Genomic DNA, 26,511 nt, shown 5'->3' on the forward strand with positions numbered 1-26,511 from the left:
GCTAGTTGTGTTCCTTGTCGTTGCGCCCAAGCGGTTCCACCATATCCTCCTCATATGCAACCATAGCCAAGCATCGCCGCCACAGGATGTCCGTCCAGTCCGGCTCCACTGGCACGGCCACTGCCCGCCACTGGCCTGGAAACTCTTGGTCCATTGCCGGTTCGCTGATGGTCGGGGACGCTGACTCTCTTTCTTCCCTTCTTTCTCTTCTCTGAGAAGACGCTGCTGCAATGGCTACTCGCTCGGCAACTGAAGGGCTTAAGCGATTATCACTGAGATTTGGCCAGCGACTATACTCGTGGGAAAATCTGGCGGTATTGGCTACTTCAGCTCGCAAAATCCCGCCTACAACGTCCAAACATCATGTCTAACGGTGCCGGCACCATCGCCGAGGTGGAGCTTACTTCCCACGGCAAACCGAAACTCGACAGCACAACGACGGAATCGACAGCCGATGGGCACAATGGGTTGTCGCCAAATATACTCGGCCTAAAGTCTGATGGTTTTGTGCCGGAAGCGATTCGAGCACTAACTCCAAGTCCGGTTCTGAGCGGTCGATTGTCACCGCTCCCGCATGCCGGCATGTACAATGGTCCCGGCGGCCAACCCGAGTTCACACAACCACCATCACTCATTCAAACATTCTGGCATAATAATCTGCCTTCCATATGCGTTGCTTTGGCTCAGTTGTTTGGCGCCCTTATGAACCTCAGCGCCAGGTTTATGGAGCTGGAAGGCGACGGCATGCACCCGGTCCAGCTCTTGTTTTACAGACAAGGTCTGAGTGCTGTTGGTTGCTCAATCTATATGTGGAGGGCCGGCTTTGCTGACTTCCCCGTTCCACACAAGGGAATTCGCTTGTTACTATTCGTCCGCGCATTCTCGGGCTTCTTTGGAATATTTGGCATGTGGTACTCAATGATGTATCTGCCCCTCGCCGACGCCACAGTCATCACATTCCTGGCCCCAGGCGTTGCCGGCATAATATGCTACTTCGCACTCCGCGAACCATTTACTAGGATGGAGCAGCTCGCTACGCTGATTGCCTTCTTTGGCGTCGTTCTCATTGCGCAGCCTGTCACCTTGTTTGTCGACTCTGGCAAACCCCCCGGCGAGGAGACACCCGAGACCGGGGCTCTTCCGGGCATGGACCATGAAGCCACCGCAAAGGAGCGCCTCATTGCTGTCGCTATTGCGCTCCTGGGTGTTTTTGGCGCGGCCGGGGCTTTTACAACTCTCCGAGCTATTGGCAAGAAGACTCATCCGCTCATCTCCGTCAACGCCTTTGCAGTCATCAGCACTCTTATGTGTACAATCATACTATGCACAGCGCCAGCGCTGAACATTTCACAGCCTACGTTGCAGTGGCAGTTCTCATACACGATCAAACAAGTCTTCCTCATCATCTTGGTCAGCATGTTTGGTCTTTGTATGCAATTCCTGCTCACTGCAGGTCTTAGCAGGGATAAGTCGAACAGAGCCAACTCTATGATATACACTCACATGTTGTTTGCCGCGAGCTTTGACTGGTGGATATTTGGTCACAGGAAGGGATTCATCAGCTTCCTGGGATGCACATTGATTCTAGGCAGCGCCATCGGAGTCATGTTTTTGAAGAAGGCACCCAAAACCATTGCAAAGGTGGAGGACAGTGAGGCGCAACATAACTTACTGGATGAGACTCGGGACGCACCCATGCTCATGGAGGGCGGCGGCGCTGGGGCAAATACGGAACTAAATATTTACCGGTCACGATAGGCATTGTCATATAGACGTACATAAAACGCTGTTCATGTAAATCTTTTTCTTTCCCATGTTGAGTGGTACAGATCAGTCAGCCAAGTTGCAAGATGTTGCTCCAGAACCCTCCCTCCGAGGCACAGCTCAACTAAAGTTCAGCCAAAAGTGTCTCGACAACGACAAAACCTAACTCGATTATTTGGGACAGTACAGATAAACATTTACCCAGAAGAAGCACAGACAGGCGGAAGACCCGGGAAAAACCAAAACCATGTACTGCGCCCGTCAGTGTTGAGGCACATAAATGTTTATGTCGTCTAGGGTAGCCAGAGCCATCACATCACGTGATGCCATTAGTTTCCACAGCCGTCGCGAGAAGCTTCAACCACCTAGCAGCTGCAAGGCGGATCGCAAACATTTCCAGGCTTTGCAAACGTCCATTGGCATCACTATCACGCCCTTTCTTGCGGTTCAACGTCGAATTGTACCGGAACTCACGCCTGTACCGCGAATTCACCATTTTCCCAACGTCTCCAGCCTTCGTCAGGCCGCCGCCAACATGGTGCAGATCAGCGAAGTTAAGGGCAATAAGCGCGACAACCGCACGGCGGCGCATACACACATCAAGGGCCTTGGTCTGAAGTCAACCGGACATGCGGAGAAATATGCCAGTGGGTTTATTGGCCAAACACAGGCCCGAGAGGTAGGACCTTTTGTTCCTCTACAACTCTGTTGGTCGCGTCGGAAGGGTCAGCTAACACAATGTTTATAGTCCTGCGGTGTCGTTGTCGATCTAATTCGAGCTCATAAGATGGCTGGACGTGGCGTTCTCCTCGCCGGTGGTCCCGGAACCGGAAAGACGGCGCTGGCGCTCGCCATCAGCCAAGAACTGGGTACCAAGATCCCGTTCTGCCCCATCGTCGGAAGCGAAATCTACTCGACCGAAGTCAAGAAGACCGAGATGCTCATGGAGAACTTTCGGCGAGCCATTGGTCTCAAGGTGCGCGAGACAAAGGAAGTGTACGAAGGCGAGGTCACAGAACTCACTCCCGAGGAGGCGGAGAACCCGCTCGGTGGCTACGGCAAGACGATTAGCACGCTGTTGATCGGCCTGAAAAGTGCCAAAGGGCAAAAGAAGCTGCGTCTGGACCCCAGCATCTACGAAGCCATCCAAAAAGAGCGTGTCACCGTCGGCGACGTCATCTACATTGAAGCCAACACCGGTGCCTGCAAGCGCGTAGGCCGATCCGATGCGTATGCGACCGAATTCGATCTGGAGGCCGAGGAATACGTCCCCCTTCCCAAGGGCGAAGTGCACAAGAAGAAGGAGATTGTCCAGGATGTCACGCTGCACGATCTCGACATCGCCAACGCCAGACCGCAAGGCGGACAGGACATCATGAGCATGATGGGGCAGTTGATGAAGCCCAAGATGACGGAGATCACCGAGAAGCTACGCGGGGAGATTAACAAGGTGGTCAGCAAATACATTGATCAGGGTGTTGCTGAGCTCGTGCCCGGAGTTTTGTTTATCGATGAGGTAAGACAACACAAACGCTTGGGATGACTATTCTCCGCGCTCGCAACCAAACCAGCCTTATGTGTTACCTCGCTCCTCCTGGGTCCACTTTCAAAACATTTTCCCCATGGTCAAGATGAGAAAGACGACAAAGAGGAACGGGGCGAGACAAAAGATTGTGGCGGAGATCTCGCTTTTTGATCACGACGCTAACAAATAGGGCGGCAGGCGCATATGCTCGACGTGGAATGCTTCACCTATCTGAACCGGGCCCTGGAATCGCCCATTGCGCCGATTGTGGTTCTGGCATCGAACCGTGGAATGTGCAAGATCCGAGGCACCGATGACATTGTTGCCGCGCACGGCATTCCTAGCGACTTCCTGGCCCGCTTGCTAATTATCCCGACGGCACCCTACGAGGCTGATGAGATTAAGCGTATCGTGAAACTACGCGCAACGACCGAAGCTGTACTTATTACCGATGCAGCCATCGACAAGATCGCGGAGCATGGCGTAAGCATCAGTCTGAGATACTGCTTGCAACTCCTGACTCCTGCTAGGTACGTGTCTTCTCCTGTGTTTCTTACTTGCCTTTTACCTAGCCGAGTGTCGCGCATTTTACGCGTTTTACTCGATGCCCTCTTTTTCAAATTGTCCTTTCTTGATGGGCTCACCGGCCTCCCACTGGCTTGTGCTTCACCCTCGTCTTGCTCCTATCACCAGCTCTGTCCGACCCCCCCCCTTTTCTCCGACTCGTGTCTACCCCGTTGCCCCTCCGCCTTGACCTTGAGTAAGACTGGATCCGAGACATTGTCGCTAACCCAAGCACGCAACTACAGCATTCTTGCAAAGGCCAACGGTCGCACGCAAATTGACGTGCAAGATGTGGCCGAGTGCGAAGACCTGTTCTTGGATGCTCGCCGTAGTGCCAAGCTGCTTAGCAGCGAAGCAGGACGTGGGTATCTGTCTTGAGTTCAGACCTTGTTGAACGAAAACTAAGACCAGATAACGGGACGTTTGTTCCAGGTCCATCAGAAACAGAAAAGAAGCAAGGGCGAGTTCACTCGATAGAGTGACGATGTTTGTTCTGGCATCGGCTGGGGAGTTACACAAACAAGTTATAGTCGAAAGCGGATCTCCATTACAGGACCCAATTGGAAAGCGATGAGAGAGCAATACGAGACAGACAATTAAGAGAGAACGGTAGCCGCACGGTGCGGAAATTGCTTTTGCGACGGGAAGGGAGGGGCGGCTCAAATGAGAGACTACCTAGTCGGACGGCGCCTGGTACTTGGAGGAAAAAAAAAAGAGAGAATAACACTGCCCTCGGGACTTTTGTTCGCTGTACTATTTTACCTGCCCATCTAGTTATTCTGTTTCTTATTAAAACGGTTAATCATGATCACATGCACGCTAAAACAATGAGGTGCAGAGACGGCCTGCAGTTGAAACCTTTGGTCGCTTAGCGTCGATGTCGATGACGGGCCGTAGTTGAAACTAGGTGACGGAAAAAGAAAGGTTGCCAATGCAAGAAGAAGGCACGGCATGGGAGGACAAAAATAAAAGATGAAGGAAAACAAAGCAAAAAAAGCCGTTTTCAATTGTCAAGGCAATATTAATAAGCATTTTTTTTCCCTTGCAAGGGGTTGGTTGGTTGTTGTGTTTTTTTTTACGGTGCGCGTCACTCTTGACGACCAGGGGCCGTCCGTGGAGCTGCTAACACAGGTATGCGGAAAAAGCGCGTGCTCCCCCGGTTTGCCTCCCCCCCCCTTTGTGTGCTCTGCATCATGGAGTGGCTATTGTTGCGAAGGGAAAAATAAAAATAAAAGAAAGGTTATAAATAACATGGCACGACAGAGTTTGAGGCCCAAGAATAAAAAGCACAGGCAACAAGGCTAACTACGGCAGGATTCCGTCAAGAAGTCAAGACAACACAAAGGACGGACCCACTCTTCTTTTTGTTCAAGGGAGAGAGAGAGAGGGAGGGCGGCCACCGCGGCAATCTCTTGGCCTGGGACCCGATCTCATCAATCACATTTTGGCAGGGGGGGGGGGGGAGGGAGGAGCCGGCAGCGCAGCAAACAGCGCAGCACCACTAGACGAGAAGACGGGACGCTTGGTGTGTGTGATGCAAAAAGTCAGGATGAACAGCCCATTCGCCCCCCCCGCCACCACACGCTGTTCTAGACATGGACAAGGGGGGAGAAGGGGAAAGAAATGATGCCAAACCCGTATTTCACGAATGCAAAAAAAGAAACAGAACAGACAGTCTTTTCTCCAGTTACCAGTTACGCGCGGATGCTAAGCCCAACGGGGGGAGGGAGCCAACGCCCGGTTCATTCTCCAATCTGCGCTGCTCTTCATCTTCAACGGACCGGGGGCCCAAAGAGCCCGAAAAAAAAAACAAGCAGGACGGGTGAGTCAAGACTGACCTTTTTTGGAACGAGTTGAAGCTCTCTTTCTCTCTCTCAGGTTTCGACGGGACCAGCGATTATCCCTCCCCTAAGCTTCCGGACCTTGCCGCGCCCACTGTCTTTCCTGTCTATCCCTCACACGCCCCCATTTCTTTTCCCTATTGCAGTCGGCCTGTCGTTCGTCTTTGACTTTTTTTTCTAACTATTTCATCTTTGTTTCCATCATCGAAGGCGTAGTGGAAACAAAGGCTCTCCGGATCAGGACAAAAGGTTACCGCATCCGGCCCGGTCCACACCCCATCCTTCCTTCCCCGGCAAGACTGCAAAGCTTTACCCGCCGAACCATTGGGAAAAGCAAGACCAGCAGAGCAGCAAACCTTCTGTCCGCATCACGTGTGAGTAGACTTTTTTTATTATCTTTCTTTCTCGTCTTAAAACAGTCAAGAAAGAATCGGGGCGACACACAATACACGGGGGTGGCGGGCTGTGGGCCTGGCACTTTGCTTGGGGGTGAGGCTTTTCGTTTTTTTTGTGTGTCTCAGGGCCGCGCATTCCAGAGGGTCTCACGCAGCACATTCCTGAAGCCGCCCACATTGTCGTCCTTTGGCGAGGCTGGGGGGGCTTGCCTTTTAGACGGGAAAGGCTAGGTTTTGAGGGAGGGGGGGGGGGGGAGTGTTTTGAGCGAAGAATTGTCTGTAAGAGACAAGCAAGTCTCACCGTTGTGCTAGGAACTGGGGGCCGATGACTGACAAGAGAGAGGACGAGCGAGTACTCCGTAGTGCTGTCTTGGACACCGTTATTTCCCCGTCTAGTCTTCTCCATACTCTCGGGCAACAAGAGCTTGCCCAGCCAGGCAAAGGCACCTTGGCGGAGTTGAGAGCAAGAATGGGTATGCTGGCCCCCGGTAAGCTTAGCTGGAACACGACCTGAACCTACCCTCTTCTTTCCTTCTTGGATGATATAATACCATGGTGCCTTGTGTTTCTTGCGTCACCTTTGTCCGTGAATGCTTTTGTTCTTTTCCCCTCCCCATCGTGTATACCCACCCATTCTCGATTCGCAGTTCCAACTGATCGCTGCCTGCCGGATCAGCAGCATAGTCGTTTCCTTTCCTGTCCCTTTTTTCTCGTCCATTCGCTTCCAGCCCATTTTGCCCGGTTTCTTGGCCCGTCAGCCTTGCTGTCGCCTTGTCTAGACCGGCCAAAGAGCACTGCCTCGCCTTCACAAAGCTCCCACCCTCTTGCAGAAGCCGGCTTCTTCCTGGCAAACTGGCCGTCCTCTGCCTGGAGCTTATACCAACTTTTGGCCCCTCCGATCCTTACCCTTGGCGCATTTTGCCGACGCAGGGGTGTAGCGCAAACATAGGCTGAACTGAACAAAGAGACGTTCGCTTCCGCGTTGACTTCCAGCCTCCCTCACCCCGGTCGCCTCAACCGCCCACCAATAATCGCCTCTGCTTGAGCGGCCCCGACAATCAGCAGCTCACCTCTCGAATAACCGCACTCGTTTTCAAACATCATTCTCGGTATCGTGCTGACAGGCTCGCGACGGATTGGCCTGGTGCACCCGCATGTTTGTCTCGCTAGCACCTATCCAACAGCTTTCGCCGACCGCTCCAAATATTTCCCTCCAGCCCCCGCAACCCCAAACAAGCACAGTCTTCTCCGGCAGCCCAGTTCTACATCATAGACTTTCGGCCGCCAGATCTGCCCAAGTTTCGACGCCATCTGGCATCGTCCGCCTTTCGGCTGGCCGTCGTACCGGGCCGCATCATCCCCGCTGTTCTTTGAGCATCAGCGGAGCGCCATTCTGCTGAGATTCAAATATGACCCAAGTCTTGTCCTTTGCACCCAGACCCATACATGACACGGTGCCACATTTGCTCATGGATCTTGACAGGGCTGTAATGGTAGGCGGGCCGCAAGGTGTATTTGCACCTCGACGGTCACCAAGCCCTGGTAGCTCCAGCTTGACCAGAAAACGGGCAGCTTCCCTGAACTCTGCTGACCAAACACATGGCTTGTATGAGCAACTGAGCATCAGCACATCCGGTACGGCTATGAAGCCAGAATCTTCCAGGGAAGCCATATGTCTCTGCACACCAACACCAAAAATACCCCGCCCTCGTAACGGTGTGTTTTTCATATCACATCTTATCTTCATTCCCAGACTGACCATGCAATGTAGCATTCATCCTCTATCGGCAGCATCACCAGTCGCAAGTGACAGCCGATAACCCCAAGTTATCAAACCCGGAAATTTCCAAAATCATTGGCGAGAAATGGAAACATGAGATCGAAAACATCAAGGAAAGCTGGAAGAAGCTGGCTGAAGAAGAGAAGCAGCGACATCAGCACCAATACCCAAACTACAGATACCAGCCTAGAAGGGGCAGCAAATCTCAAGGCAATTGGCCAAATCCACCGTCTGGAGAAGAGTCTGGTCGTTGCATGAAATGCAATGGACGGACCACCGCCACACCAAGAACACCTTCAACGCCAGTCGCAACACCCCCATCTGCCAAAATCGGCCCTCATGGCCAGCCCACCCTGCCCAGCATAGATACTTCGGCGTCTAGGAGGTCGAGTATGGAATTATCGCCCGTCAGCACGCTCCCACTCCCACATCATCAACTTCCTCCAGTGAGAGGGTACGAAGATGACTCGGCCTCACCTGATGCGAAGCGTCGTCGAGCTAATGCGGCAGGCAACTACCACGCCGTGGGCCGTCTGCATGGAACGTTTAGCGAGGTGCCAACCGACCCAATGCGCACATCTCCCGAGACTGGTCCCTACCAACCAATGCGTCCATACTCTCACGCCTCTCTCCCCGAGCTCAGCACAATTCCTCGGTCACATAGCGGGCCAATGCCGCCGCCGCCACGCCCGCCTGGAGGACCTCCCTGGACAGAACAAGAACCCGTTCGACGTCACAGTGTCTTCGATGAGTCGCTGAGGCTGCCACCACTGCAAACAGCTGTTTCGCCATCACCCGTCCGCGCGCAGATAGATATGCGACAGCCGATACTACCGGCACCAATGTTTTCCCTGGCTGCTCCTCAAGAAAGGCGACCTAGCAGCGCAGAGGAAGAAGCGGTATTGGTTCCTTTCAAGCGCAAACTCGAAGCATTGTCGAGGATTTCCAGACCTCTTCCTGTTCATTTAGGCGAGCAAGATCGATCGACAGTCGAGCCAAGAGGTGCTGTCATTGCCGTCGAGGGACCAAGCCCTCGAATTCTCCGCAGTGTTGGACAAGCGGTTGAAAAGGCGCTGCTTGCCTGCAGCGAAGTGTCACTTCGCACCTGGGTACCAGATCCGGAAACGATCGAAACAGGCAGACCGCAACCCATACCATCGGATGTCGGATTTTCTGCATACTTGCATACGATCCTCTCTTGGCAAGAGAAGTCTAGGCAGATAGCTGCTCATGTCATGCCCAGGAGAGGTGGCGTTTCGGCGACGGATATCCGCCAAACTAGAAGCAGGGGCGCAGGCGTTCTTTCGCGGCCAGAGGCACCAGCCGCGTCCGAAAAGGCAGCACTATCATCCTTCAATATGCCGGTAGCTCTTATGAAGGAAGGATATAGCCTAACGCTTTCAGACAAATTTGCTTCGAGCATACCCAATTGCGACCAATACTTGCCAGACGAGCACTGGCAATGGATGGCGAATATGTGGCGTGGGATACCTAATGCTGATTTGGTCATATTTGCGCAGCCTAGTGACGAAGACGAAATCAACAAGTTTGGAGCCGTGGAGATTGCAAAGCATATGAACCTCATTGTGGTAAGAATCCCAAGCGGCACGAATATTGATGAAGCGACCGAGCGCCGGATGGCTTTTGAACTGGTCGAATGGATGAGGGATGGTGGATTTCGAAACATCAGACCTCCGAGCCGGAGGGATGATTGATATTGGTTCATGATAAGGAGGAGGCGTTTTGGGGTTTGCGGTTTGACATTTTGGCTATGGGAAGCTGGCGGGCTATGGCGCAGTACGGTTGCATGGCATGTTCGGTGTGTAGACACGTATCTGAGCTCGTGTCATGTGTCACCGATTTGGCGAACAAATGGAGTAATAAACAAAGGCGCAATGCCCATTTTTGGAATGAACCATGGCGAGCCTGGGGATATTAGCTTTCAGTGTCTTGCAATATGTCTCTCCTATGTCTGTGGTTGGTGTGGCTTGCAAGGTGTGGCATCCAAGACGCTTGGCTGCCTTGGACGTAAGGCAGCCAACGTGTACCTGACAATGTGGGACAATGTGTGGAGCGCGTTGACTGGTGGCGGATTGGCGGTAGACGCGTTGGTGCAGTGGCTGCACTAAGTTATTAAGCCTGTAACTAGGCAAGTAACCACTGGTAAAGGGGACTTCGGGGAGCTTCATTAAATCCACGTGCCATATTGCTGTTAACCTGGCGTCTGTTGTCAACACAACATCCGCACCATAAATAATACCACACGCGCTGGCGCAACGATGCGCTTACTATCCACCGAATTTTCATAATGCCTGATTTCAAGCCAGGCCAAATTGTGCAGCTAAACGATGGCCGCAGAGCTACTGTGCGCTTCGCTGGCCAGACCAACTTCCAGGTGGGCGAATGGATAGGGGTCGAGCTTGACGACAAGAGCGGCAAAAACGATGGCAGTGTCCAGGGACAGCGCTATTTTGACTGCCCATTGGGCTATGGCATGTTTGTCAAACCCATGATGGCCACCATCATTGCTCAGCCCCCTGCTGCCGTGAAGCCGGGAGTCAAGAAAGTCGCCCGGCCAAGCAGCTTCATCAACCCGGCCGCCGCCCGTGTCTCGATTGGCAATGATGCCACCCTGAATAGACGAAAAAGCCTTAATGCCCCGAGCCCGAGCCCGGTTTCTAGAACCCGTCCTGCCAGTATTGGAAGGCTTCCGGGCTCTGCTGTAGGTTCAATCTATATCCAAAGCGACCCCCGTGCTGACTTGCATGCAGTCTCCCAGTAAATCTCCGACAAAAACTTTGAGTGCGGCATCTAGTGCCACAGCTTCGCGAACCGGAACACCTTCGAACGCAAGAGTTGCATCAGCTGGAACGCGAACTCGTCCCTCTGCCCCTCCCCAACGAACCTCTATGGGACCTCCCGCAGCCCCTCCACCACGAACCACGAGGCAGGCTTCGGTGTCTTCTGTAGCCTCACGAGGTAGCATATCACACACCCGTTCAGCAAGCGGCAGAACGCCAGTCCTCCCTAGCCTGCGACGTCCAGACTCGGCTCGACGCCCTTCAGCAGACTCGCAAGCTGGCTATGACAGCAACACGGGGTCACGGAGCGGCGGGACTGCCCCGAACTCACCTAACAAAAGCGATGCCGAAATATTGTCGCCCCAGCCAAAGAGCCCCGTAATGGCCAAAACAAATAACCTGGAGAAGATGGCTGCGGCGTCCTCAGCAGCGCAAAAGCAAACTCCTCAGCCAGGCATGTCTCGGTCAGTCTCTGGTGGTCTTTTGAACAAAGAGATCGAAGACTTGAAGGCAAAGCTGAAAGTTTTGGAACGAAAACGCCAGGAAGACCGCGATAAGCTGAAACAGCTGGACAAGGTCCAAACTGAACGAGACAAGTTCTCCGACATCATCCAGAAACTGCAAGCAAAGTACCAACCACAACAACAAGAGTTGATAGAACTCCGAAAGCTATTAAAAGAAGCCGAGGCGAGATTTGACTCTGTGGAAGCCCTTCAGGCCGATCATGACGCCGCTCTAGAACTGGCAACTCTTGATCGAGAAATGGCGGAGGAGAATTATGAGGTATCAAAGGTTGAGCTAGAAGCTGTGCAGCAAAAGGTGGAAGAGCTTGAACTGGAAGTTGAGATTCTTCGCGAGGAAAACGCCGAATATGACAAAGGTATGACGCCAGAGGAGAAAACAAGCGCAAACTGGTTGCAGATGGAGCGGACGAATGAGCGCCTTCGAGAGGCCCTAATTCGGCTGCGAGATATTACTCATGAGCAAGAAGAAGACCTCAAAGCTCAAATCTCTGTGCTCGAGGAAGATGTGCGCGACTTTGGCAGCACCAAAGAAGAGCATGCAAAGACAAAAGAAAAGCTGCAGCAGTCTGAGGCAGCAGTCGATGATCTCCGCTCGCAACTGGACACTGCCCTTGGCGCCGAAGATATGATTGAAGATCTTACCGAACGAAACATGAGCCTGTCAGAGCAGATGGAAGAGCTCAAGGCTGTAATTGAGGACCTGGAGAGCTTGAAGGAGATCAACGATGAACTTGAAATAAATCATGTGCAAAATGAGAAAGAGCTTCAGGAAGAGCTCGATTTCAGAGACAGTGTCATTGCCGAGCAAGCTCGCCGATCCGCTCAGCAGGAAGAGAGTTTCGAGGACATGGAATACACCTTGTCAAGGTTCCGCGAGCTGGTCACAAACTTGCAGACAGATTTGGACGACATGCGAGCCTCGCAGGCTGTCACGGAGGGCGAATCGGAGAAACTCAATGACCGATCACGCGCCATGATGGATCTTAACATGAAACTGCAGATCTCAGCTGCCAAGGCCCAAGTCAAAACCATTGATCTCGAGATGCGGCGCCTTGAGGCTCAAGAAGCAGAACAACATCTCGAGATTGTCAAGCTTTTCCTCCCCGAAACGTATAAGGAAGAGCAAGACTCGGTTCTGGCGCTTCTCCGCTTCCGCAGACTTGCTTTCAAGTCTAATCTACTTGGTGGGTTTATCAAAGAGAAGCTCAACGGACAACCACAGCCAGGCCATGAGGACGATCTGTTTGCTGGCTGTGATGCGGTAGATAAACTGACCTGGGTTGCGACAATGTGCGACCGATTCTTCAACGACATGAGCCACTGCTCCTTGGCGCAGTTTTCTAAATACCGAAATGCTTTGCTCGAGGTGGAGCCAGTTGAGCGTGCCCTCAACGGCTGGATCGACAGCCTTCGCAGGGACGAATTGAAGGAGAAGCAATGTGCTGAAGCATTGCAGCGAACTATCGCGTTGATGTCCCATCTAGGCGAAGTCCATCTCGCTGATGATGCATCCGGACAAGCTGACGAGTCTCACATGAAGGCTGTTGTTGTTCAGAGCCATTTGGAATCTGCGGCCACGTCGTTCAATGCCTCGCGTATCATGGTTGAGCGGGCCATCTCTGTAGAGAGTGCCGATGAAGAGATGACGCAACTACTCGCCAAGAAATTCGAGACTGTCATCACACAGACCCGAAGCACCAAGGTTATTGCCGGCAAAGCCGTTCGCGCTTTGGAAGACCTAAAGACAAGATCGCTCTCTCTCGCGCCAGAGAGCCGTGATTTGTTTGAATCATGCCGAACCGCCAGTGAAGGCATCGCAATTTTGTCTCGCAAGATTGGCACCTCTCTCCATACGCTCTTCACGCAAGATGAGGGACGCACCGATCCATTCACACATTCCGACGTGCAGAATGCTATTCACGCCGCTGTACTGGAGATCACATCTTTCAGCGAATCCGACATGTTCTCCCAATATCTTTCGCAATTGCGCAATCTCCAGGCACTGGTGTCAGACGCCGTTGGTTTAGCTACAGATCTCAGCCAGACCCGCGAGTTCGACGTCAGCCCTGCGCCGTGGAAGCTGCGTTCACAGGAGCTCAAAGCGCTCAAGGCTGTGCCTGTTGATGCCGAGGAAGAGCTCAGACGGCTCAAAGAAGAACACAGCGAAGCCCGCCGAACTATTGCTCAACGCGATGAGCATCTCGGAACAGCCGCTCTCAAGATTGAGACCCTGGAATCCCGCATGCGTGACGCGCAGGCCAACGTTGAACGCATTAACGCTCTGCGGCGGGACCTAGAAGCCTCTACCGAACAGGCTACCGGTCTCAAGGATGATATTGAGAAGCAAGACCGAGAGCTGAAGATGCTCGAATCGGAGCGCGACAAGTGGAAGAAAGTTGCAAGCGACAGCCGCGCTTACGCAAATGGTACTGATGCTGCTGGTAACAAGGCCGGGCAGGAGCGTGCCGTGGCTACAGCTCGTGAGATGGACGCGCTCAAGAACGACATTGACAGTTTACAATCTGCAGTGCGGTACTTGCGCGAGGACAACCGTCGGGCTCGACTCACGGAGCAACAAAACTACGACTGGCTCGCCGAGCCGCTCAAGAAGCCCATTAGTACTTCCGAGCAACGTAAGGCTCTGGTTATTGCTGAGGGCAAGGACGTGCTGAGTGAACTCGTTAAGATGACGTCGTCGGCTAGTGTATTCAACTATGGCTCGATCCCGAAGGACAGACTCGCATGGCGGTCATCCAAGACGACGCCACAGTACCATGCAGCAAGGCAGAACGAGGACTTTGCCGCTTGGAAATCGTGGCAAGACTCAGTGGTGAGGAAGAGCGAGTCACTTCTGCTGCCCACCGTCCGCGCCAACGCTGATGGCGCTCGTTCTAAACCAGCTGCACGACTGCAAATTCGTCTCCCTGGACCGGATGGTAAACTGTTGAAGTCTGGCACTCGAAGCAGGGTGCAGATTGTGGGATCACGAGAGTGGGATGCGTTGCAAAGCGCGAGAGTCGCGGCTGTATAAGATTGAACCCTAGAGGTTGTATATTTTCATAGAGGAACCCGGTTCGGATGAGAATCGAGTTGGTCACAAGTATTGGCAAGCCAAGGACATGGGAGATAGATAACCTTTTGGCGTTATATCATGTACAATTTATTTTGTTCTTCTTGTTCATCATGTCTCGCATATTATAGCAAGAGTGAATGCCATGTGTCTGCGCTGAGGTTGACTGTGGTCAGAATATATCCAGCTCCAATCCGGAGCATGAAAATAGCCACATAAATGTTTGCCCCTTTTATCATTTCAGCAACCATACCCCCAACCGACCTCTACTTTCTGCAACCCGGCCAGTTTCCATTCACGCCTTGCCCTTTTTCTTATCCTTTTTCTTCTTGGCACCATCGTCTGCGCCGCCGGCGCCGCCCGCCTGGCTCGCCATGAGGGCGGCCATGGGATCCCCGCCGCCCTGCATCTCCTTCATGATGTCCTTGAAGATGTTCTCCGAGACGCCGCCGCCGGTCATGGCGGCGCTCATGTACGGCACGTACTCGTTCACCTTCCAGCCGCGGGGCGCGGCGGGCTTTGGGTACGGCTTGTCCTCTGGGGGATGGATCTGGCCGCCCATGCGGACGCGCAGGCCGGGGGAGCGTTCCGTCGTGGGGTTCTCGCGGAGGTGCTGGGCGACGAGGACGAAGAGGTGGTGCTTGTTGGCAATGGTGTGCTGCGCCGCGGGCTTGCGGAGGGCGACCTTGACGCGGCCCGGGTTGGCCCAGTCCTTGGGGTGCGTCTTCTCGGGCTCGAGCACCGTCTGCAGGCGCAGCCGCGAGCAGGCGTTGGCGATTTCGCGCGCGAGCGGGTTGGCCACGGCGAGGGCGGCGCTCACGCGCCGCCCCTGGGCGCGCGTCCGCGAGGCGTCAAAGTACACCGGGTACAGGCTCTGGTAGCCGGCGTACGAGGCGCGCTCGTCGGCGGCGACGGAGCGCGTGTTGCTGGGGTCCAGCATCATCTGCTGCAGGGCCTGCTGCGAGGCGGCGTCGTTGGAGAGGGAGGGGGCGGCGGCGGCGGCGGTGGCTTTGGGCTCGACTCGGCGCATAATGTCGGCATCGTCAAACTCGTCAATGTCAATCTCTTCAGGGTCTGAGACCATGTCCGGGTCGCTGTCGGACACCTCTTCTATTCTTGGATGCGACATTGTGGCGGCTCTGGGGTGGGATGCGTGTCAAGTGGGTGATGGAACAGCAATCGAAGTTGTGTGGATTGAAGTCGGTGATTTTTGGCCTTTTGGTGGGGGTGGGGCAGGAGCTGTTGCCGCCCCTCTGATCTGGGGTTCAAGAGCGATGAGAGGTGAGGCAAGTAGCGCTGATGAAAGTATGAAAATGTAGGCTTGTATTAATCAATATTATGAGTTACAACAAGTCCGTTAAAATCTCCGAAAAAGGTCAAGTTCTTGTTTCTGGAAAGGCGACCTCATCACGCACAACTATCGCCTCCAGCTTATAAGCGAAATATATCTGGGGACAGACTATGTGGCTCTAATTCATGAGCGAGCAAGAAGTATTGTGTTTAGTCTCCATGTCTTTGGTCTGTGTTCTCCATGTCTTTGGTCTGTGTTCTCCATGTCTTTGGTCTGTGTTCTCCATGTCTTCGGTCTGTGTTCTCCACGTCTTTGGTCTGTGTTGATTATCTGCTCAAGGGTGAGCGCTTCACGTACGAGATTCGCTATGAGAGGAATGCCAGCATCAATAGCAGGGCTTTCAGAACTGGATAAGCACAAGCTAGATGAATGAACCCAAGAGCTACTTCACGGCGGGCAACTACAACTAGAAGAGCGCCGCGACCAAGGTTCGCTTCTTTCAGATCAACATCTCTCACTAGGGAATCACGAGTGGTTCCATCCATAGAAACAATACTAGCCATTTATGAAGGATCTGAGTTAAAAAACTATTCTTTGCTCACTGCGCCGCACTGCCTAAGAATAGCAGCTTCGACATCTTCAGGAACACCAGCAGGGCCATCTCCGATTTTCCAACCCGTTCTATTCACCCATTCCCACGTATCTCTGATAGTGTCCAGAGAGGGTCGTATTTTCAATCCAGCTGCAGCTGCCTTTTTGCCGGTACTCTGGAATATAGAGGCATATCCCTTGGGAAACCACATTGGTATTTCCATCCTCTTTCCAGCAATCGCCTTTGCCACATCGTCGCCGTCCACCCAGTGCAGCGAGGCCCTGCCGCCCGCAGCATCGTTGGCAGCCTCCAGGAGCCCTGCCAGCGTAATATAACCAGGGCTCGAGACGGCGTCAAAAATGCCGTGCAGCTTGCGCTCTGCGCCGTCGAGCAGAAATGCGGCCAGATCGCGCCCGTCGATGAATTGCAGAGCCAGGTCCTCCGGCCCCGGCGCCAACGTCGGACCGCCGCGCTCCATCCTCCGTAGCCACCAGGGCAGCCTCCCGGGCGTGCTCTCGCCGGGCCCGACAATCAGCCCCGGTCGGACGATGAGCGTCGGCACACCCGACGCGGCCGCTTCGCGCTCCGAGCCGAGCTTGTCCTTGCAGTACCGGACTGGCGTCCTGTCCATGTCGAGGACGGGCGACGTCTCGTCGTAGGGGGCCGGCGCGGCCTTGTGGTCGTAGACACTGATGCTAGAGACAAAGGCGTAGTGCTCCATGCGACCCTGGAGGGCTGCGATGGCCTGCTTCACCGCAGAGGTGTCGAGGGCCCAAGTGTCGATGACGGCATCGAAAGTGAGACCATCAAGAGCAGCGTAGCTATTCTCGGCAAGACGATCGCCGATTAAAACTCGTGCTCCGGCCGGTGCTGGCTTGTTGCCACGATTGAAAACAGTGACTTGGTGGCCGCGGGCCAAAGCCTGTTCTGCGACAAGGCGCCCAACGTAGTGCGTTCCGCCTAGAATGAGTAAATGCATAATTAAGGGACAATCGGGTTGAAACTTGACGAAAACTGCTTCTCATTATTCAGGTGTGATACAGGATTTAGTAATGAGCTGGCAGATGTTGCCTAAGTAGGCATCAGGATAAAAATCAGCATGGGGAGATGACATCTCATCAGTCTTACACGCTGTCAGCAGGTGCCTAGTTTATTTTCACGTTGAAGCGCACTATACAGACTGTAGCCTACGCGTCAGAAATAATAAAAAAAAAATTCCTATCTGTCGCCATCGATCGCTGAATACCATGCTATCTTCATCCATGACCCCATCCCAATGCCATTTCATACGTTCCGTTGCTCATTCCAGAGACTAGTCGCTTGGTTGCTGCCTTTGGCACGGTCTCCATCCCTTCTCAGCTTCTGCCGCCTCGACAGTGTTGTTTCCCGCAGAGGCGAGGATCTTCTCCGCAATCCTTCTAGCCGTTTCAAGACGTAGCAATATCACCCAGCACCACCATATCGCCGGGAAACATGTAAGTCTTTGCATCGATTACATGAGAACCGGGAGCGAAGATGTTGGTGGATCGGAAATAATCCAACTCTGGGCTCGGTATAGAGTATTCCTTGAGGACGGTATTGATGTGAATTTCGTGTCCCAGAACTTTCAAACCATCGCTCTTCGGCATATCTTCCTTCTTGAAGTCCACTAGGTAGCGGATACTATCATCGCCCAACCAAGCGAATTTCCTCTTGCTCTGTGGAAAGGACCGTGCCAATCAGCACATGTAGCTCCACGGGCGACCAGGATCAGACTAGGGGGTAGTTTCGGTACTTACACTGTTTATTTGAAAGCGGTATGGCGTCTTCGTAGGTATCAGCCTCCCCAACTCGCTCACTGTTTTAACGGTGTAGAATAATTCTCCAGTTGCGTCCCATTTCCAACTGTACATGGCCTGGAGAGTGAGGGGATCGTCGGTTATGCTTAATGTGATGGGATGCGTATCAAAGTCGATGACGTTCTGATCGTAGTAGATGTAGATGACCTCGCCAAGCAACGATATTGTTTCTGACTTCGGCATAGGGACTAGTATGTTGTCTTTGAACCGGACCTCAATATCTATGCCGCTTTCCCCTTTCTTCTCTTTGACCGGATCCGTGTCCTTCAGATGCGGCTTGCCGATCTTATCTGTGACATGGGTGACGAGGAAGTCTCTTATCAAGTTCCGGGAGATGATGACGCTGGCTCCATAACCGGTAGGGACGGGGGTGTAGTCATTGTTGGGCAGCTTGAAGAGTCCAGCGTCGGATCCAGGACCACGCCCACTGCCAACGGTTTGAATGAAGACGTTTAGCACGCCAGGCTGGCTCCGAATGGCGAATGACTTGGGAGTCATCAGGTCGCTCGAGCGGTCATGAGTTTTGTTGACAACCTCAGCAATCGAGAGGTCAATGTGATCTTGCTGATGAAGCTTCGCGAAGAAGCTCTTCAGGCCATCGCTAGTGCTGGTAAGCGCCCCCCAGTCTTCACCAGACTCGTCGGCTGCTGTGTTACCCTTGACCGTCCAGGTTGCGCCGATGTTTTGAAAATGAAACACGACGTGGTACTTGGCATCCTTGTCTCCGACGTCGAACTTGATGGCCGCTTCCGTCTGCGGTGCACTCGTGCGTTAGTATTGGACCCTGCTGGGCTAAAGAGAGGCATGATTATGGGGAGGGTGTGGTTGTGTCCTACCTCAAACTTGGCTCCATGTTTGTTGATCGCTGCAAGCGGGACCCGGCCCTCGATGCGGAATTTGTTTTTTGCAATTGGTTGCTTTATTATGTTTCCCGCTTGATCCTTCTCCCCAGCCGGATCATAGAAATCGCCGTCAACAATAGGCACGCTCAACACCGCGATGCCGCTTCCAGAAATGTCATCAAAAGACAAGACAGGGTTAGCTGTCTTGAAATCAAACATTGTTGTATACCTGTGCAGTGGGCTCGTGTTCTTGACCGGGATGCTGAAGCTGTTCACTGCTGGCTTGTTGTTCCATGCCTTTTGCAGAAAGGTATTCAGTTTGTCTGCCGAGTAGGAAACAAGAACATCCCATCCGTCGAGGGTGTCGTTGCCCTGCATAGCCTTGTGAAGGTCCTCTTTCGATGCTGTAGTCACCTTGGGGTTCTCTGGCGATGCTGTAGTCATGTTGGCGATGGAAGCGACAACTTGAACTTTGAAACTATTGGGATGGATAAGGTTCAATCCAGAGTATTAAGAGTGTCTGCTGGTAGTTTGAAGGCTGAGAAGTCATCAATGTGGGTACGTTGATGAGCGAGAGAGTAGGTGAAATGGAGATGGGAATTATATAGCGAGAATATTGACGATGATGGTTTCTGCAGTTGCATTGTTCTACACAAGACTGCACCTACGAAGTTTGAGCATCATGCCATTACATGTCCTCTCAGATTACATTCGATTTCATTCGGCCACTCCCGTCCTCGCTGTCGCCTGGTACAGGCAACGGAAGCTCTGTCCGGCAGTTGACGTACCAGCCATTTGCCGCGACAATGGCCTCCAACCTCTCAGGCATTGACTCAACTAGCCATCGTAGGTAATCACGCTCTAGGTCATTCCAAGAGATAGTTGCTTGCCTTGTAAGCTATCCTACCAGGTGTCACGATGGGAGAAGGGGGGATATGGAGTAATCGGGGGAATGTAGACTGCACCCTCGCCCACCCCGTTCGAGATTGAACAACCTCATTGGCTGGATTTCATTGGATTTTTTCAAGGAAATCCATGGCGTGACCTGACTGAACCATGCATATGCAGCCCGTAAAAAAGGGCGATCAAAGTTGCGGAGCCCGACCTTGCCCGGCAAAGCCCGATGCTGCTCCGAGTCGGTGACCTTTGTGGTTGAGTATACCACACGAAAAATGACGCCTGTACGAGAAGTGGTATCTAGTTATATAAAGATCCTTTTCCTGGGACAGTTGGTTCCAGCTCCAGCCAATAAATCATCAACTTCACCCCCATCAGAGCGTTGAGCCGCTTGCCTGTGCTTATCTAGTCCTGATTGTGTAAAAAGACCCGAGGACATTGCATCTCATCATGGCCGCTTCTACTGCGCCTGACAGCAAAACCGGTGGGTACCACTCAGTTGAGAATACCACCCAAAATACTATGTGGACGTCGATCTAATCACAAGATGGGCACAACAGCACGGGCCTTTGTCAATCGGTTATTCTCCGATCAAGACCAGACACTCCTCGTCAACCTCTTCCGTGCAATTCGTCACAGCAGCGACGAAGATGCCGGTGTCAAATATGTGAAAGCGCAAGGCTATGATCTCGACGCGGGCGCCTTGACCAAACTGACATCCGGACCCGACTTCAACCTCTCTCTTGCGGGTGGAACCTACAGATTCGAAAAGAACCCCTTCCACTTCTACGAACTCTTTGTCAACTCGGCAACAAAGACAATATACGGTAAGAATCCATATGTTCCAGCTCTGCATGGACGCCCATCTTACAACCGGCGTGCGATGTGTAGTTGACGGGAGGCTGTTGCCGTCTTCCACCCCCTACCACGCGGATGGCCAGGGTTTCTTTACCTTGGTCGTGGATGATGCCACTCTAATAAAGGTCCGGTTCACATTTGAGACCCTGCAAGGTAAAGACGTGGTACCCTCGTTCAAGGGCGTCATATCCCACTCGGGCAAGAACGTTGACACGTCTGGGGTCAAGTATTACCCATGGGGAGACGTAGGCGGCCCAGCTGTTCCAATCTTCGCTGCAAGCGTCCCACCCATCCATAATGCAGACCCCGACCGAGTCAAGGCAGCTGAAAAAGCTGTTGCCAAAGCCGCCAGCACTTGGGTTGCGGTGGGGTTTGATCTCATGTGTCTACAGGAAAAGGAGAGCAACGAGTTGTTTGACCCAGCCATTGAATTCGCAGGCCCTGCCGGTGGCGGCGACGGCAAGAACACCGATGGTAAACCTCACCGACGCGGTAAGGGATGCTGGTCCACCTCCCTGTATGTAATGGGGATGGGCTGTTCCTCAGTTTTGAACAAATATTTTGGTGTGAAGATTATGGGAGCAACTGCCGAAGCCATTGAGAAGAGATACGTCGGCAATGAATCGAGCCAGATCACAAATCTTGTCAGACGGGCCGAGATAGACCCTGACGTACTCAAAAAAGCCACTTCAAAAGAAGGTCAACGGTCTCGCCGAGGATGAGCTTGCTTCGGACTCGCGGGAAAGGACGATGGAAAGCATCTCTGCCTACCTCAAAACGGAGTATGAGATTGAAGTGAAGAACAAGACTCGGTCACAGGTGAAATCTGATTTTCGGGCAGGAAACCTTGTTTTCCCTGTCGAGCTTGATGAGGCTTTCAACAGCGCTTGCAGCGCCAAGTTTGACCTTGACTTTGGCTCCGTCGACAAGGACCCAGCCAAGAGCAACCTCCGCCATGTCATCAACCTGGCGTTGGAAAACAAGGTGAAGCGTATGGAGGTGCCTACTATAAAGGAAGAGATCTATAACTTGAAGAACAAATGGAACGTGAGGCAACGAGATATCGCGGTGCAAATTGACAAACTACCGAGAGATCTGCCCACAGAAGAAAGAGCCAAGAGGGTGCAAAAGATCAAGGATACCTACAAAGATGAACTCGATAAGCTGAAGGAAGAGCAGAATAGGAAACAAAGGGAGGTAGACGCTGTCAAAGAGGGAGGGGAGAACGACAGAAAGTTTGAGGAGCGGTACGAGAAACTTAAACGAGACGTCAATGAGCTTAGAAAACAAGAGAAAGCTCGGCAGGGGGGATAAGAGTTGTCTAGAATCCATTAATAGCGAAGTAAAGGCGTCAGCTCAAGTTCACTTTCATTGCATTCTCGACCACGCACTGACAACATCGTGTTCGTACCCGGGATTCGGGAAGCTCCATGCAGAGATGATTATCCAGAACTGGTCATTCGCTTTCATTGGCAAAGCGCGAGACATCATACCATATGGGCATTGAACAGCTACTCTGCAGCGGAAATGCAAAGTGATAGATCAAGATTCTGAGGATTGGCACATCTCGGCTCCCATGACCCATTCAGCCAATCGGTTCTGCAGCAACGCCTCTTGGGATTCAAAGATGACCTCCACCATATCATTTTGATGGATATGGAGATCACTCATGGTTCGATCATGTACATGCATGTGGTGCTGTACACCAAGGAAGATCACGGAAGTCTAATAATGTGAACGAACTATCACGTAGTCGGAAAAGAGCAGAGTTAATTATTTCGGCATTTAGCACGCTCGGCGAGTGACGTGTACTCTCTTAGAGAAGTCAATATATATAGATCGTGCAATGAGCTCACCTGCTGAGTTGGAGGAGGTCCGATGCAAATGATTCCATATTCCCAAGAGTTCTGGATCTATAAGCCTACAAGGTCACATTAGATCGCGCCTATAACCGTCTGATGTTACTTTGGTTTATCCTCTCACCCGGAAGCAAACAGGTATCTTCCACAATCACAGGCATACTTTCTTTGGCCGTCTTCTACCCGACACTTCACCATGTCGTCTACTCATAGACCATTAAACCCCGATACGATTGAGTACCCCGAAGGAGACAACCATCAGTTGAAGCTGTCTATTCTGCAGTCGTCCGAGAGTCACGTCTCTGTCAAGGTACCTTACAGGGCCTACGTCGAGTACTACAACCTGGACAAGGTTCTGGAGTCTGCGCACATCACCAGCAAAGAAGAATCACTATTCGGCCTCTACGCCTACCAGCTGACCGTTCCCAATGGCTCTTCCACTTCCGCGGTGGGAATTTCTTTGCCTGGGGCTCCCGGAACCATTTCGCAGACTGGGAGTGATGCCGATAAGAGGAAGGAAGCCAGTGGAAAACAGGGCGGGACCGTCGAACTGTATCTCGATGAGCTACCCAAGGCGACAGCTGAGAAACTTCATTTAAAAGGTTAGTATGGGAGCCATTTTTCCGGTTGAGATGCACGAATTCTAACTGTATCTAAAGCCATCGGGGGGCAGGGGGCGACCACAAAGCAAGGTGCCGGCGCTTTGGGCGCGAATGGCGACGGAGGCGACGGCGGTTCAGTCAAGATCGTTTATGACTGCGTCTCACTTTACGGAACCGGCAGCGATATTACAGATACCGTCAAGGCGGTAATCAACATACTCGACAAGCTCCACAGGGGCGCGGCGACATGGCCGGAAGATTTCCAAACCAAGGAGATACCCAAGATTCTCAATCTGCTGCGGACAAAGGCAGTCATGGCCAGGCTCCAGAAAGACCGGGGAAAGTTGGACTCAAAGGAGGCGATCGCTCGGTGCTCCAAAGAAAAGATAGAGGCATTGCTTTCCACCATCGTCATTACCTTGACGAAAATCACATGGTCTACCGAGGCGGACGAGCTCCTCAGTCACATTGACAACAAAACTTGGCCGCAGGACTTTGGAGATGAAATCGACGACTTTCTTCACATTCTAACCTATGCAATAAGTAAGGGCAAGAATCCGGACCTGATACCCTCCAACGTGAAGACTCATCAAAACGTGGCCGAGTTGAAACAGGGAGACTTCATGACCTATATTCAGATCCTGATTGACATCCTTGCAAATGATGCGGGCAAGGATCACAGCGCAATGGTCAGCAGGGCAAAGGGGACTTTGCTTAATGTCAAAAAGAGGACGTTCCCGTACGACTTTAGCGAGGACTTTCGCGTCTTTTTCAAAATCCTCGACTCCCCAGAGCTCATCCCGTGGAGAGACGACATAGCCTCTGGTATCAAGAGCCCTGATGACCTTGCCAAGAGATCCATGTTGACTTATAGACGCTGCCTTTCTAATCTTGTCGAAATTCTGGATGGAAGGCCAACCGAGATTGCCACGTCTGTACAAAGAGGGGTTGACGTCTCCGGAGGGAACCCCGGACTCAGCCTCGGCACTCCTGCGCCGGATGGCCAAGTGCATCACGGAAACGTTGGCACAGTCGACCTTGATTGGATTAAAGCCTTGGATAAGACCAAAACCGATGTCTGCTTTGCGCACCCTGTTCAGTGTCAGATGCTTCTTGACCGGGCAAGCTTCCTCTTCTGCTTGGGCTCGGCCGAGTCCGTTGCGTCCAGCTTGGTCATCCTCCAGCGTCTACAGCGTAGGCTGCAGCCTTTTGCGGAGCCCTTTGCGCCGGACAAGTCTCGCCCCTCGGAGCCGCTGCTCTGGAGAGCGTACAGAGACAATGCCGGCTCCTTGTTCACCGTCGAGAAGAAAACGCCGGGAGACGCCTCCACGTACGAGGAGCCTCACGCGATCCAGCAATTTCGGGCAATCCGCACCGAGGCGGCGACACTTGAGCAGCAGATCTACTCTGGCCACAACTTCTACGGAAAGGGCCGCAACGAGGTCCCGCGCTGCACGTTTGCGTTCTACAGCGACTACATGGACCAGGTGCTCTCTCAGCTAAAGAACCTGGAAGAAACCCTCACCAACTACCTGAACTACGACGAGCAGGCCGCTAAGGCGCTGGTAAACACCTTGGAGAAACGGCACAAGGTCTGCGAGACGATCACAATCAGCAAGGGGCTTGAGGATGAGGCCAAGCGCAATGTCGTCGATCTAGGTCATAATATCAAGTCAGCGGCAGTCACCATCGCCAGTGCCAAAGCAACGCTGATGAGCAAGTTGAAGGATGCAGAAGAGGCCATCAAGAAAGCCTTCTCCATCGGCGGCGAGGAACTGGTCAACGGCCTCGGCGAGGTTGTTTTTGCTACATCCATGGGGCCCTATACCGGCGCAGCGACCCTCGGCCTTCAGATGATTCGACTTTGGTCTCAAGGCGTTTCAAAGATAAAAAGCGATGAGACGGGCCTCTTGATTAACAAGAGCTACCTGATACAGCAGCTCGAGGATGTGCAAGGCGGCGAAGACGGAAAGACTGGCCTAAAGAACATCAACGAAGGCTATAAAGTAATCTCAAAGACCGGCAACCTATCCCTGTCCGACCCAGGCGGCAAGAAGCTTCTCATGCTTGAATCAGATTTCAGAAAAGCGCTGGGTGCATTCAGGAGCGTGCTGGGCGAAAAGTACAAGGACGCCCTCTCTGCCTTTGACTCCCTTCAAAGTATGTCTCTCACCCTTAGGGCTCTCTGGGATTTGGGAACTCAAGAACAGGCTAACATCCGCACAGCTATTGTTGAGAAAAGAAACAGGGACGTCGTAGAGTACAACTGTGCAGTTGTGATGCTCTTCAAATACATTCAAAAGCAAGAACAATTAAACGCCACTCTGAAGCAGGTAAACGACAAGGAATACGACGTGCTGAGCGCTCTCCACCCTGCCATGAGGGCATTCCTCCAAAAGAGGTACAAGGATGTGGTGGAAACGACGCTGTTCTGGCTGTACAACATGCAGCAGGCGCATCGTTACCAGGCACTCGAGGAGCAATACAACAGGATCGGCGAGGTCCTCGCGACGTCCCCAACAACATTCCCGAACCACGCCATGCTGTTCGACGTTAAAAATCGACTAGTGGGAGACAACAAGACCCTGGTCGCCAGTGTCGGACAGCCAAGTCAGACCATAAATCGTGTCGCGTACCAAGTCAAGGATGAAATACTCGGGGATATCCAGCGGGTGTACACGCACGGCATGCGCATGAATTTCAAGGTCACTAGGCGTGATATCTCGCATGGAATGTACGACATGCGGATCAATGCTGTGCGGTTCTACGCCGAAGGCGCCAAGACGAAAAATGCCGGCGACAAACTTTATGTCAGGTTGACGCATCCCGGCCCGGAAACATTCGTCAAGCGGGACAATTCGTCGGTCACTTTTACGCATCAACCTCTCACGGTGCTGTTCATTTGCAGTACCAAGTTGAAGGAGCCGGACGGTCGTCCTCAAACCATCTCGCAGGGGAAGATTGGCTTGGAGGGCTCTCAAGACAATCCCTGGGCGCGCGTCGGCCCGTTGACTACATGGGGCGTAGAAATCACCCAAGAGCTAAACGAGGGCTTGGATCTCTCTGAGGTGAAGAAGGCCTACTTTGAGTTTGACATCTCCTATCGAACACAAGCGTGAAGCAGCGTGTAGAAGCAGTTCTTGAAAATATAACCCGACATTCCCAAATGAGGTCACAAGAGCATTCAGCTACTATCCTACGACTGGCGGAATGATAGCTGAACATTATAGGATGCGCGATATTAATAGAGAACAAAAGTGCCAGTGGAGAAGCTCGAATGCACACGCGGACCGGCCCGAGCTTTTCTAACAGCCTGCGCTGCTACAATAATTGTGATGTATCGCTTGCAGTAAGCAGCATTCAGCTGCCATCTGAAGACGGGCGACATCATAGCTGAACATTGTGGGATGCGCGATATCAAGATTAGGCTAGAATATAAGTAACGAGCACTTCTACTAACCAAGCACC

At 52.7% G+C, this 26,511-nt stretch overlaps 7 protein-coding genes across 7 annotated transcripts; 5 read left to right on the top strand and 2 right to left on the bottom strand.

Annotated features, from left to right (window-relative positions):
- Window positions 1-363: 363 nt before the first annotated feature.
- Window positions 364-4,231, top strand: CCM_04585 (AAA family ATPase Pontin, putative; the record flags this gene model as incomplete). The annotated part of the gene is made up of 6 exons (XM_006669733.1): window positions 364-1,748; window positions 2,062-2,443; window positions 2,513-3,280; window positions 3,336-3,422; window positions 3,488-3,772; window positions 4,055-4,231. The coding sequence occupies 6 exons, from the start codon at window positions 364-366 to the stop codon at window positions 4,229-4,231; spliced, it is 3,084 nt and encodes a 1,027-aa protein (XP_006669796.1).
- Window positions 4,232-7,498: 3,267 nt separating this feature from the next.
- CCM_04586 (SNF2 family helicase, putative) lies at window positions 7,499-9,584 on the top strand (the record flags this gene model as incomplete). The annotated part of the gene is made up of 2 exons (XM_006669734.1): window positions 7,499-7,805; window positions 7,861-9,584. The coding sequence occupies 2 exons, from the start codon at window positions 7,499-7,501 to the stop codon at window positions 9,582-9,584; spliced, it is 2,031 nt and encodes a 676-aa protein (XP_006669797.1).
- A 593-nt stretch (window positions 9,585-10,177) lies between these two features.
- On the top strand, window positions 10,178-14,225 carry CCM_04587 (dynactin; the record flags this gene model as incomplete). The annotated part of the gene is made up of 2 exons (XM_006669735.1): window positions 10,178-10,565; window positions 10,873-14,225. The coding sequence occupies 2 exons, from the start codon at window positions 10,178-10,180 to the stop codon at window positions 14,223-14,225; spliced, it is 3,741 nt and encodes a 1,246-aa protein (XP_006669798.1).
- A 334-nt stretch (window positions 14,226-14,559) lies between these two features.
- On the bottom strand, window positions 14,560-15,393 carry CCM_04588 (signal recognition particle protein Sec65; the record flags this gene model as incomplete). Its single annotated transcript, XM_006669736.1, has 1 exon — window positions 14,560-15,393. The coding sequence occupies one exon, from the start codon at window positions 15,391-15,393 to the stop codon at window positions 14,560-14,562; it is 834 nt and encodes a 277-aa protein (XP_006669799.1).
- Window positions 15,394-16,142: 749 nt separating this feature from the next.
- CCM_04589 (reductase) lies at window positions 16,143-17,126 on the bottom strand (the record flags this gene model as incomplete). The annotated part of the gene is made up of 1 exon (XM_006669737.1): window positions 16,143-17,126. One exon carries the CDS (start codon window positions 17,124-17,126, stop codon window positions 16,143-16,145), a length of 984 nt encoding a protein of 327 aa, XP_006669800.1.
- Window positions 17,127-20,174: 3,048 nt separating this feature from the next.
- CCM_04590 (uncharacterized protein) lies at window positions 20,175-21,896 on the top strand (the record flags this gene model as incomplete). The annotated part of the gene is made up of 4 exons (XM_006669738.1): window positions 20,175-20,208; window positions 20,285-20,551; window positions 20,616-21,253; window positions 21,282-21,896. The coding sequence occupies 4 exons, from the start codon at window positions 20,175-20,177 to the stop codon at window positions 21,894-21,896; spliced, it is 1,554 nt and encodes a 517-aa protein (XP_006669801.1).
- A 741-nt stretch (window positions 21,897-22,637) lies between these two features.
- Window positions 22,638-26,162, top strand: CCM_04591 (serine protein kinase, putative; the record flags this gene model as incomplete). The annotated part of the gene is made up of 2 exons (XM_006669739.1): window positions 22,638-23,043; window positions 23,101-26,162. 2 exons carry the CDS (start codon window positions 22,638-22,640, stop codon window positions 26,160-26,162), a joined length of 3,468 nt encoding a protein of 1,155 aa, XP_006669802.1.
- Between the last annotated feature and the right edge of the window lie 349 nt (window positions 26,163-26,511).

This window comes from Cordyceps militaris (genome assembly GCF_000225605.1).
Source record: "Cordyceps militaris CM01 unplaced genomic scaffold CCM_S00003, whole genome shotgun sequence".
Lineage (NCBI taxonomy): Eukaryota > Fungi > Ascomycota > Sordariomycetes > Hypocreales > Cordycipitaceae > Cordyceps > Cordyceps militaris.